At 49.9% G+C, this 12,950-nt stretch overlaps 1 protein-coding gene across 1 annotated transcript in view; it reads left to right on the top strand.

Moving 5' to 3' along the window:
* The window catches only part of elp3 (elongator acetyltransferase complex subunit 3), a 157,986-nt gene that overhangs the window by 8,444 nt on the left and 136,592 nt on the right, over positions 1–12,950 (top strand). The window contains exons 2-5 of the mRNA XM_085996640.1: positions 2,167–2,266; positions 4,124–4,262; positions 8,211–8,281; positions 11,970–12,033. Coding sequence (XP_085852766.1) covers positions 2,167–2,266; positions 4,124–4,262; positions 8,211–8,281; positions 11,970–12,033 — 374 coding nt within the window. The remainder of the gene's footprint in view (positions 1–2,166; positions 2,267–4,123; positions 4,263–8,210; positions 8,282–11,969; positions 12,034–12,950) is intronic.

A 12,950-nucleotide genomic window follows, 5' to 3' on the forward strand; every position in this document is an offset into this window, starting at 1 on the left:
TGTGGAGAAATGTGAAGTTATCCACTTTGGTAGGAAAAATAGAAAAGCAGAGTACTGTATTTTTTAAATGGTGAGAGATTGGGAAATGTTGGTGTTCAGAGGGACCATATTTCTTATGTTCTCTCCAGTCCAGCTCAATGGGACTGTCTTCACTTGAGCATCTCTAGCAACGGCCTCTCTTCCCACACCCACAATTACCTCCAGAGTTCCCCAAGGATATATCCTTGGCCTCCTACTCTTGCTCGTTTACATGTTGAGTCAAAGACCAAATCCATGATCTTCAGCCCACTCCACAAGCTCCATACCCTTGTCACCGATTCCATCCGTATCTCCGATCAACGTCTGAAGTTGATAAGCCTATTCACCACCTCGCCATCCTTGGAACCCCAAACTGAGCCTCCGACTCCCTATCCTCCCCATCACAAAGACTGCCTACTTTCACCTTCGTAACATCACCCATCTCCACCCCACCTCGGCCCATCTGCTGCTAAAATCCTCAACCATGCCTTTGTTATAAGAACATAAGAATTAGGAGCAGGAGTAGGCCATACGGCCCCTCAAGCCTGCTCCACCATTCAATAAGATCATGGCTGATCTTCGACCTCAACTCCAGTTTCCCGCCTGATCGCCATATCCCTTGATTTCACTAGAGTCCAAAAATCTATTTATCTCAGCCTTGAATGTACTTAACGACTCAGCATCCACAGCCCTCTGGGATAGAGAATTCCAAAGATTCACAGCCCTTTGAAGAAATTTCTCCTCATTTCAGTCTTAAATGGCTGACCCCTTATTCTGAGACTTTGACCCCTAGTTCTAGACTTAGGGGGAACAACCTCTCTGCATCTACCCTGTTAATCCCCCTCAGAATCTTTTATGTTTCAATGCGATCACCTCTCATTCTTAGAAATTCCAGAGAGTATAGGCCCAATCTACTCAATCACTCCTCATAGGAAAAACCCTCTCATCCCAGGGATCAATCTAGTGGACCTTTGTTGCACCGTCTCTAAGGCAAGTATATCCTTCCTCAGATAAGGAGACCAAAACTCTGCGCAGTACTCCAGGTGTTGCCTTACCAAGGCCCTGTACAGTTATAGTAAGACATCCTTACTCTTGTACTCCAACCCTCTTGCAATAAAGGCCAACATGCCATTTGCCTTCCTAATTGCTTGCTGTACCTGAATGCTAACTCTCTGTGAATCCTGTACGAGGACACCTAAATCTCTCTGGACGCCAATATTTAATAGTTTCTCACCATTTAAAAAATATTCTGTTTTTCTGTTCTTCCTACCAAAGTGAATAACCTAATTTCCTCACATTATACTCCATCTGCCACCTTATTGCCCACTCACAACCTGTCTATATTCCTTGGCAGGCTGTTTGCGTCCTCCTCACAGCTTACCTTCCCACCTAGCTTTGTATCGTCAGCAAACTTGGATACATTACACTCAGTTCCTTCATCTAAGTCATTAATATAAATTATAAATAGCTGAGGCCCAAGCACTGATCCTTGCATTACCCCACTAGTTACAGCCTGCCAACCTGAAAAAGACCTGTTTATCCCTACTCTCTGTTTTCTGTCCGTTAACCAATCCTCTATCCATGCTACTGTACTATATTACCTCTAGACTCGACTATCCCAACACTCTCCAGACCGGCCTCACATCTTCCACCCTGCGTAAACCTTTCTTATCCAGTCTCGTGTTCCATCCTACACCAAGTCTTGCTCTCCTGTCATCCCTATGCTCGCTGACCTACATAGGCACCTGGTCCACCAACCAGTCCAGTTTAAAATTCTCATCCTCGTGTTCAAATTGTGCCTTGTCCCTCCCTATTTCTGTAACCTTCTCCACCCCTACAAACTGCCCAAACTCAGACTCTCCGATTCTGGCCCTTATGCTCCCCCCACCAATTCCCTTCACTCTATTGGCGGCTTTGCCTTCAGCTGCGTAGACCCTAAGCCCTGGAATTCCCTCCCTAAACTTCTCTGCCTATGCTCCTTTTAAGACCCTTTCTTTGACTGGGCTTTTGGTCACCATGTCTAATTTCTCATCTTTAGCTCACGGTCCATTTCAGTCTGATTATGGCTCTGTGAAGCGACTTGGGATGTTCCTCTACATTAAAGACATTTTATAAAAGCAATTTTAGTTAACTTTTGACCTCTTTCAGTGGAGGCCAGCCACGCTGAGCGGATGATGATGACGATTGCCGATGTCCTCAAGCAGCTGATTGAAGCCCACGAGCAACGGAAGGACATCAACCTTAACAAGTCAGTATCTGCGCTTAACAAGTCAGTATCTGCGCGAAACAACTCGAGCACTATTGGAGGTTACCAAGCAGAGCTCTGACATTGGCATGTGTCTGACAGGAAACAGTTAGAGCTGAGGAAACGGTTAGAGCCAAGCAATTTAAGACCCAGAGGTGAGATTTCTGTGTAGAAATCGCTCTGAGTAACTTTCTAAAGTATGCCGTAGAGTGGATTTGATCAGTTTGCTTCACCAGCGTATAGAAGAGTGAGGAAAGGCCCGGATATGCACTCTTTCCCCCCCCCCCAACAGACGCGGTTGATGAATTGCTTTGTGGTGATGTCGGATTGAGCTGCTGTCTTGGATGTCGCTGGCAAGGCCAGCATTTATTGCCCAACCCTAATTGCCTTTGAGAAGGTGGTAGTGAGCTGCCTTCTTGAACTGCTGCAGTTTGTGTGGTGAAGGTACTCCCACAGGGCTGTTAGGGAGGGAGTTCCAGGATTTTGACCCAGCTTCGAGCAGCTGTTTTCCGTTTCTTATCTAATGGGCCGGATATTCCGATCCCTACGGGTGGGTACGCGCTGTGTACCCACCCGTAGGGTTATCGGAAATGCTGGTTTCAGGTATGCACAGCGCATGCGCTGAAAACCGGCATTTCCGATCTGTCAACAATCCTCTTGACAGATCCTCCGGTTGCCCTGGAGAAGGGCCTCTGTGGGCGGATAGTTCCGCTTTTTGGAGACCCTCCGCCCACAGAAAACCCTTACAATTCTTACGCCTGGTAAGGCCTGCTTTTCCCAGGATAAAAGTAGAAAAAAAGTGTTTTTTTAATTTTCACTGATTTATCATTTAAAAATACTTTGAAAAAGGTAAGTTTATTTTGAGCCCTGTAAAATACTTATTTAATTTTTTGAAAAAAATAATTATTTTTTAAAATACTTAATTTATTGTAATTTCAAGTCATTTTAAAAATGTGATTTAAAAAAAAATTTATTTAAAGTTTTACTATTTTTTCATCGATCTCCATTCATATATTTGACAGGTCTTCCTGTCAAATGTGTGAAACATAGAATATAGGAGCAGGAGTAGGCCATTCGGCCCCTCGAGCCTGCTCCGCCATTCGATGCCATCATGGCTGATCATCCAAATTCAGTACCTGGTCCCTGCTTTCTCCCCATACCCCTTGATCCCTTTAGCCTTAAGAAATATATCCAACTCCTTCTTGAATATATTTAATGAATTGGCCTCCACTGCCTTCTGTGGTAGAGAATTCCACAGCTTCACCACGCTCTGGGTGAAGAAATTCCTCCTCATCTCTGTCCTAAATGACTTACCCCTTATCCTTAGACTGTGGCCCCTGGTTCTGGACTCCCCGACCATCGGGAACATCCTTCCTGCATCTAGTCTGTCCAGTCCTGTCAGAATTTTATAAGTTTCAATGAGATCCTCTCTCATTCTTTTAAACTCCAGCAAGTATAAGTCCAATCGACCCAATCTCTCCTCATACGTCATTCCTGCCATCCCAGGTATCAGCCTGGTGAATCTTCGCTGAACTCCTTCCATGGCAAGAACATCCTTCCTCAGATAAGGCGACCAAAACTGCACACAATACTCAAGTTGTGGTCTCACCAAGGGAGATTCCCTTCAGTGATTGGCTCCCCATGGCCCACGTGATCCCAGGGATGCTGCAAACTACTTGCGCCCCTGGGATACGTGGGCCCTGCGCACTTGGAGTTTGGTGAGGCCCAGCATCGGAAGTGTGCGCGTCCCAGGAGCCCTCGGGTAAGGGCGCGGGAGGCCTCCGATCGGAAAATACGGGCCAATGTTTTTTGTGCTAATGGTCTATTAATGTTCTGACCTTCACTTTTATTTTTAAAAAGAGTGAAAACAAAGACTGCCTCAAAGTACGGGCTGACTTCACAACCTCGCCTTGTGGATATCATCGCGGCTGTGCCCCCTCAGTACAAAAAAGTGTTGGTGCCAAAACTGAAAGCAAAACCTATCCGGACTGCCAGTGGGGTATGAATTGAAGTACTTTATACTGGACCAAAAAAATCACAGGCGCCGCGCGCACAGACAGACGTGCACAGACCTGTGCAACACACCAACACACTGCAAAGAGAGAGAATCCCGTTGTCTGCGTTCACTCTTGAGCTGTTGATTGAGCTCATATCAAGGTTTTTTTGTTTCACTAATGTGGAACTAAATCATGTTCTGAGTTTGCGTCCCTGATTGCATATCTCCATTACAATACAGCCTGCAAACTGCTCTGGTTCCCATTTGTCTCAACGTTTACCAGCTGAATCCATTAATCAGATTGATCTCTCTCCCCTTCAGCTCCAAGCCCACTGCCCTACTCGCTGCTCCTTGTATCCACATTGAGACTCGTAGTGATTTGTCTGGGAGCTGGGTGCCTATTGTGGAAGTCAATTCCTTGCCTGATGTCACTAAGCGTATTGTTCTGCCTGGTTGCGGGGGTGGGGGGGGTAGGGCGGGGAAGAAGGGGAAATGGAGGTGTCCTTGGAGGAGACTGTAAACAGGATGATTTTCAACAAGCGTTGACTGACTACCTGAGCAGGGAGACAGAGGAAAGGGAAACGAGGATAAAAGCAAAAGATAGGAAGGAGAAAAACAAAAGTGGCAGTCAGAGAAATCAACGGTTTAAATCAAACGTGGCCACAGTAAATAATAATTCTAATAGGTCTAAGAGCGTTAAAAAAACAAGCCTGAAGGCTTTGTGTCTTAATGCGAGGAGCATTTGTAATAAGGTGGATGAATTGGCTGCGCAAATAGAAGTAAACGAATATGATTTGGTTGGGATTACGGAAACATGGCTCAAGGATGGCCAAGACTGGGAACTCAACATCCAGGGGTATTCGATATTCAGGAAAGATAGGCAAAAAGGAAAGGGAGGGGGGGTAGCATTACTGGTTAAGAAGGGATTAACACAATTGTAATGAAGGATATTAGCTCTGATGATGTGGAATCTGTATGGGTAGAATTGAGAAATACTAAGGGGAAAAAAACATTAGTGGGAGTGGTATATAGACCTTCAAACAGTAAGGCGGAGCTTGGGGATGGCATTAAAAGGGAAATTAAAGAAGCGTGCAATAAGGGCACAGCAGTCATCATGGGTGACTTTAATCTACATATAGATTGGGCTAACCAAATTACTAACAATACTGTGGAGGAGGAATTCCTGGAGTGTTTACGGGATGGTTTCCTGGACCAATATGTCGAGGAACCAACCAGAGATCACGCCATCTTAGACTGGGTATTATGTAACGAGAAAGGATTAATTAGCAATCTTGTTGTACGAGGTCCCTTGGGGTCGGAGCGATCATAATATGATTGAATTCTTCATTAAGATGGAGAATGAAGTAGTTGACTCAGAAACTAGGGTCCTCAATTTAAATAAAGGAAACTACAATGGTCTGAGGAGCGAGTTGGGTAGGATTGATTGGGGAATGGCACTCAAAGGGTTGACAGTGGATAGGCAATGGCAAACATTCAAAGACCGAATGGATGAACTACAGAAGTTGTTCATCCCAGTTTGGCATAAAAATAAAACAAAAAAGGTGACTCAACCGTGGCTATCAAGGGAAATTAAGGGATAGCATAAGATCCAAGGAGAGAGAGGACATACAAATTGGCCAGAAAAAGCAATAATCCTGAGGATTGGGAGCAGTTTAGGATTCAACAAAGGAGGACAAAGGGATTAATTAAGAAAGGAAAAATAGAATATGAGAGAAAGCTTGTAGGGAACATAAAAACTGACTGTAAAAGCTTTTATAGATATGTGAAGAGAAAAAGATTGGTGAAGTCAAGCGTAGGTCCCTTGCAGTCAGAATCGGGGGAATTTATAATGGGGAACAAAGAAATGGCAGACCAACTAAATACATATTTTGGTTCTGTCTTCACAAAGGAGGACACAAATAACCTCCCAGAAATACCGGGGAACATCGGGTCTGATGAAAGGGTGGAACTGAAAGAAATCAGTATTTGTAGGGAAATGGTGTTAGGAAAATTGATGGGACTGAAGGCCGATAAATCCCCAGGGCCTGATAATCTACATCCCAGGGTACTTAAGGAAGTGGCCCTAGAAATAGTAGATGCATTGCTGGTCATCTTCCAGAACTCAATAGACTCTGGAACAGTACCCATGGATTGGAGGGTAGCTAATGTTACCCCACTATTCAAAAAAGGTGGCAGAGAAAAAGCGGGGAGTTATAGACCGGTAAGCCTGACATCGGTAGTGGGGAAAATGCTAAAAGATGTAATAGCAGAGCACTTGGAAAGCAGTGACAGGATCGGACAAAGTCAACATGGATTTACAAAAGGTAAATCATGCTTGACTAATCTACTGGAATTTTTTGAGGATGTAACTGGTAAAATAGATAAGGGAGAACCAGTGGATGTGGTGTATTTGGACTTTCAGAAGGCTTTCGATAAGGTCCCGCATAAGAGATTAGCGTGCAAAATTAAGGCACATGGGATTGGGGGCAAGGTATTGACTTGGATAGAGAACTGGTTGGTGGACAGAAAGCAAAGAGTTGGAATAAACGGGTCGTTTTCCGAGTCGCAGGCAGTGACTAGTGGGGTACCGCAAGGATCGGTCCTAGGACCCCAGCTGTTCACAATATATATTAATGATCTGGACGAGGGAATTGGATGCAATATCTCCAAATTTGTAGACGACACAAAGCTGGGTGGGAGGGTATGCTGTGAGGAGGATGTCATGAAACTCCAGTACGATTTGGACAGGTTAGGTGATTGGGCAGAAACATGGCAAATGCACTATAATGTGGATAAATGTGAGGTTATCCACTTTGGTGTCAAAAACAGGAAGGCAGATTATTATTTGAATGGCAATAGATTGGGAGAAGGGGAAGTGCAAAGAGACCTGGGTGTTTTTGTACACCAGTCGCTGAAGGTAAGCATGCAGGCAGTTAAGAAGGCAAATGGTATGTTGGCCTTCGTAGCAAGAGGGTTCGAGTACAGGAACAAGGATGTCTTGCTACAGTTGTACAGGGCCTTGGTGAGACCGCACCTTGAGTATTGTGTGCAGTTTTGGTCGCCTTATCTGAGGAAGGACGTTCTTGCCATGGAAGGAGTGCAGTGAAGATTCACCAGGCTGATACCTGGGATGGCAAGAATGACGTATGAGGAGAGATTGTGTCGATTGGGGTTATACTCACTGGAGTTTAGAAGATTGAGAGGGGATCTCATCGAAACCTATAAAATTCTGTCAGGCCTGGACAGACCAGACTAGATGCTGGAAGGATGTTCCCGATGGTCGGGGAGTCCAGCACCAGGGGTCACAGTCTAAGGATAAGGGGTAGGACATTTGGGACAGAAATGAGGAGGAATTTCTTCACCCAGAGAGTGGTGAACCTGTGGAATTCTCTGCCACAGAGGGCGGCGGAGGCCAGTTCATTAAATATATTCAAGAAAGAGTTGGATATATTTCTTAAGGCTAAAGGGATCAAGGGATATGGGGAGAAGGCAGGGACAGGGTACTGAATTTGGATGATCAGCCATGATCTCATTGAATGGCGGAGCAGGCTCGAAGGGCCGAATGGCCTACTCCTGCTCCTATCTTCTATGTTTCTATGTTGGCTGAAATCTTACTCCTAAAGGGAATATTCAAATAAAAATAGCCTTTCAAATCTGACGTTAACTCTTTCTCTCCACAGACGCTGCATGACCTGCTGAGTATTTCCAGCATTTTCTCTCTTTTTATTTCAGATTTCCAGCATCTGCAGTATTTTGCTTTTGTTTTAGCCTTTCAATGTCTCTGGTGATTGTGAAGAGTATTTTTTTTATCCAGCGATGGGGATGAGCACATCACACTTGGGCATCATGCGGACTGGGTCACTAGATTCCATCTTGATCTCTGAGCCATTCCTGTTATATCCAACTCGCTGCTACTGTTTGTCTCACACAGACTGTCTCCTCTCTCCATAGATTGCTGTGGTTGCAGTGATGTGTAAACCACACCGATGTCCTCACATCACCTTCACGGGAAACATTTGCGTGTAAGTACTGTCCTCTGAATGTAAAGCTCCCTCGCACCTGCCCATCTGTTCTTTTCTTTTAAGTAATTTTAACTTATTTGCTGGTGAGCCCCTTGTCCCTGATACTGGAAACATGGTGGTTTGTCGACTGAGCTTCCACCCACGCTCAGTGTTTGGACACTTCACTAATGAATGTTGGTTTTCGCTACTAAATATCCCTGTTACTTTTCCATGTCCAGAGCACATTGTTCATTACATCCAGACTCCTCTCAGTGGACTAATAGAAACAGACATTTCCTGGTCTTTCTCTAGTTTTACATAAAGGAGCTGTGAGCCTTAGTATCATTACATTAACAACACCAAGACTGGCGGTGCCATAATAATACCAACAGTCCAGAAGACACAGCTATACTGTCAGTGCTGATCTGTATCAACTGGCTGTGTAGAACCAGGTGCTGCTGCTGGGGCTGAGCGGAGCGGGGGTGCTGGGGCTGAGCGGATGGGGGGTGCTGGGGCTGAGCGGAGGGGGGGTGCTGGGGCTGAGCGGAGGGGGGTTGCTGGGGCTGAGCGGAGGGGGGTTGCTGGGGCTGAGCGGAGGGGGGCTGCTGGGGCTGAGCGGAGGGGGGGTGCTGGGGCTGAGCAGAGGGGGGGGCTCCTGGGGCTGAGCGGAGGGGGGGGCTCCTGGGGCTGGGCGGAGGGGGGGGTCTCCTGGGGCTGGGCGGAGGGGGGGGGTGCTCCTAGGGCTGGGCGGAGGGGGGGTGCTCCTCGGGCTGGGCGGAGGGGGGGGCTCCTGGGGCTGGGCGGAGGGGGGTTGCTCCTGGGGCTGAGCAGAGGGGGGGGGCTCCTGGGGCTGAGCAGAGGGGGGGGCTCCTGGGGCTGAGCGGAGTGGGGGGCTCCTGGGGCTGAGCGGAGGGGGGGTGCTCCTGGGGCTGAGCGGAGGGGGGGGCTCCCGGGGCTGAGCGGAGGGGGGTGCTCCCGGGGCTGAGCGGAGGGGGGTGCTGGGGCTGAGCGGAGGCTGGGGCTGGGCGGAGGGGGGGGCTGGGCTGGGGCTGAGCGAAGGGGGGTTGCTGGGGCTGAGCAGAGGGAGGGGCTGGGCTGGGGCTGAGCGGAGGCTGGGGCTGGGCGGAGGGGGGCTGCTGGGGCTGAGCGGAGGTGGGGGCTGGGCTGGGGCTGAGCGGAGGGGGTGCTCCTGGGGCTGAGCGGAGGGGGTGCTCCTGGGGCTGAGCGGGGGCTGGGGCTGAGCGGAGGGGGGCGCTGGGCTGGGGCTGAGCGGAGGGGGTGCTCCTGGGGCTGAGCGGAGGGGGGTGCTCCTGGGGCTGGGCGGAGGGGGTGCTCCTGGGGCTGGGCAGAGGGGGGGGTCTCCTGGGGCTGGGCGGATGGGGGGGCTCCTGGGCGGAGGGGGTGACTCCTGGGGCTGGGCGGAGCGGAGGGGGCTGAGCGGAGGGGGGGGCTCCTGGGGCTGGGCGGAGGGGGGGGGGTGCTCCTGGGGCTGGGCGGAGGGGGGGGGCTCCTGGGGCTGGGCGGAGGGGGGGTGCTCCTGGGGCTGGGCGGGGGGGGGGCTCCTGGGGCTGGGCGGAGGGGGGGGCGCTCCTGGGGCTGGGCGGAGGGGGGGGCTCCTGGGGCTGGGCGGAGGGGGGGGGGCTCCTGGGGCTGGGCGGAGGGGGGGGATCCTGGGGCTGGGCGGAGGGGGGGGGGCTCCTGGGGCTGGGCGGAGGGGGGGGGCTCCTGGGGCTGGGCGGAGGGGGGGTGCTCCTGGGGCTGGGCGGAGGGGGGGACTCCTGGGGCAGGGCGGAGGGGGAGCTGGGGCTGGGCGGAGGGGGAGCTGGGGCTGGGCGGAGGGGGGGCTGGGGCGGAGCGGAGGGGGGTGGCTGGGCGGAGCGGAGGGGGGCGGCTGGGCGGAGGGGAGCGGCTGGGCGGCGCGGGGCGTCTGGGGCTGAGCAGATGGGGTGGGCTGGGGCTGAGCAGAGGGGGCTGAGCGGAGGGGGGCGGCTGGGCTGAGCGGAGTGGGGCGGCTGGGCGGAGCGGGGCGGCTGGGGCTGAGCAGAGGGGGCTGCTGGGGCTGAGCGGAGAGGGCTGGGCGGAGGGGAGTGGCTGGGGCTGGGCGGAGGGGGGGCTGGGCAGAGCGGGGTGGCTGGGGCTGGGCGGAGGGCCTGCTGGGTCTTGGCGGAGAGGGCTGGGCGGAGGGGGAGCTGGGGCTGAGCGGAGGGGGGTGCTGGGGCTGGGCGGAGGGGGGGCTGGGTGGAGCGGAGTGGAGCGGAGTGGAGCGGCTGGGTGGAGGGGAGTGGTTGGGGCTGGGCGGAGGGGAGTGGCTGGGGCGGAGCGGCGCGGCTGGGCAGAGCGGGGTGGCTGGGGCTGGGCGGAGGGGGGGCAGAGCGGGGTGGCTGGGGCTAGGCGGAGGGGGGCTGCTGGGGCTGGGGCTGGGCGGAGGGCCTGCTGGGGCAGGATGGGTCTTGGTGATTTTTTTTCCTACTCTGCCTGTGGTCAGTGGAGCACTGGTCAGTGAGGACCAGCAACACCTGCCCCGCTGAAGGTATGAGTTTGAGTGGTGTTCTTGAGTCTATCTTTGATATACATTAATGACTTGGACTTGGGGGTACAGGGCACAATTTTGAAATTTACAGATGACTTGGAACTTGGAAGTGCAGCAAACAGTGAAGAAGATAGTAATAGACTTCTCGAAGTCATGGGTGGACACATGGCCGATTAAATTCATAGCAGAGAAGTGTGAGGTGATGCATTTTGGTAGGAAGAAAGAAGAGACAATACATGCTAAATGGTACCATTTCAAAGGGGTGCAAGAAGGAAGAGACCTGGATGTTTGTGCACAACTCTTTGAAGGTGGCAAAGCAGTTAATGAAATCTTGGGCTTTATAAATAGAGGCACAGAGTACAAGAGCCAGGAAGTTATGCTAAATCTATATAAAATGCTAGTTTGGCCCCAGCTGGAGTATTGTCTAATTCTGGGCACCATGCTTCAGGAAGAATATGAAGGCTTTCAAGAGCATACAGAAGAGATTTACTAGAATGGTTCCAGGGATGAGGGATTACAGTTACGTGGCTATACTGGCGTTGTTCTCCTTAGAACAGAGAAGGCTAAGAGGAGATTTGATAGAGGTGTTTAAAGTCATGAGGGTTTAGATAGAGTAAATAAAGAGGAACTATTTCCAATGGCTAAAGGGTCGATAATGAGAGGGCACACATTTAAGGTGATTGGCAAAAGAACCAGAGGTGACATGAGAAAAAACTTTTTTACGCCACGAGTGGTTAGGATTTGGAATGCACTGCCTGATAAGATGGTGGATACAGATTCACTAGTAGCCTTCAAATTGGGAATTGGATAAATACTTGAAGGATGAAAAAATTGCAAGGATATGGGGAAAGAGCGGGGGAGTGGGACTAACTAGATTGCTCTTCGAAAGAGCCAGCGCAGACTCAATGGGCCGAATGGCCTCCTGTGCTGTACTATTCTATGATTCTATAAGGTGGAGCAGAATGTGTATCTGGCTGCCTCCAGCCCAGTCTTGGAAAGCTAGAATTGACACTGAGCGCCAAAAATAGAAAAATAATTAATTTATAGAACTAATATTCTCCATCGAGCAGAAAGTCACAAGAAGTAAACAACAGCTTGCAGGGAGCAAGAGGATCGAAGCAGATATTTAATTTCTGGTATGTATGTGCATGGCTCTAAAGCTTGTTTTGTGAATTATAGGTACTGCCCTGGGGGCCCAGACTCAGACTTTGAATATTCAACCCAGTCTTACACAGGATATGAGGTAAGGAAGCTCTTGTATAACTGCAGGCAATTTATCAACACTCACGGATCGTCTCTGCCACTGCCTAGTGTGGGGTGCTGTGTCCTCCAGCCCCACATGATTAAACTTGCTGAAAAACAGTCCAGCTGAGAAGTGTGTTTGTGGAAATATAACTTACAGTAACAACTCACTTGTTAATCCTTCAGTGATGACTGCCATTTTGGATCAATGACTGTCGCGCACTGTCCTGAATTGCCATACCTGTAGAACTGCTCCCTCCCTCCCTCCCTCTGTCTAACGGTGTCTGTCTCGCACTCTGTCTTTCTCTGTTTCTGTTTATTCCCCTTTCTCTCCTCTTTCCCTCTCAGTCTCCCTGCTTCAGTCACATTGTTACACATGACATTCCTAAAGGGTTGATTCCCAGAAAGCTGTGGAATGGTTTGAGAGTATGTGGTGTCCTTGTACTGACTGACATCAGCACTGGTATAAAGTGTGATCCATTCTGAGTAAATTGATTAAGTAATTGTTACACTGTAGGAACATGGGTTCCTAACTAAAAGACTGAGTTCTACTCAGGCGATCAAACAAAACGAACTTTAATGAAACAAACAGGCTTTAACAAGAAACTGCAGGATAACATCGAATGTAGGTCTGCTCTCTCTGGAGGCTCCACGAGGACTGCCCCTGCAGCCCCGTGGCTGACATCATGACGGTTTCCCGCCAGTGGGGGATCACGTGATGAACGGCGTGACGTCATCACGTTTTAACCGCGCTGTTAAAGTAACCACACTCTGTACAGTTAAACAGCATAAATAAAGATACAGACTCAAACTGTAGCTAACATGTTGTTAAAGGAATTATATACAAACGATCTGAGTCCTTTGGTGGCTCCGCCACAACATGAAAATAAAAGTTCCAACCTAAAGTGATTTGAAGTT

The sequence above is a fragment of the Somniosus microcephalus genome, chromosome 9 (assembly GCF_052327205.1).
Source record: "Somniosus microcephalus isolate GS21.2 chromosome 9, FLI_Smic_1.0, whole genome shotgun sequence".
Taxonomy (NCBI): Eukaryota; Metazoa; Chordata; class Chondrichthyes; order Squaliformes; family Somniosidae; genus Somniosus; species Somniosus microcephalus.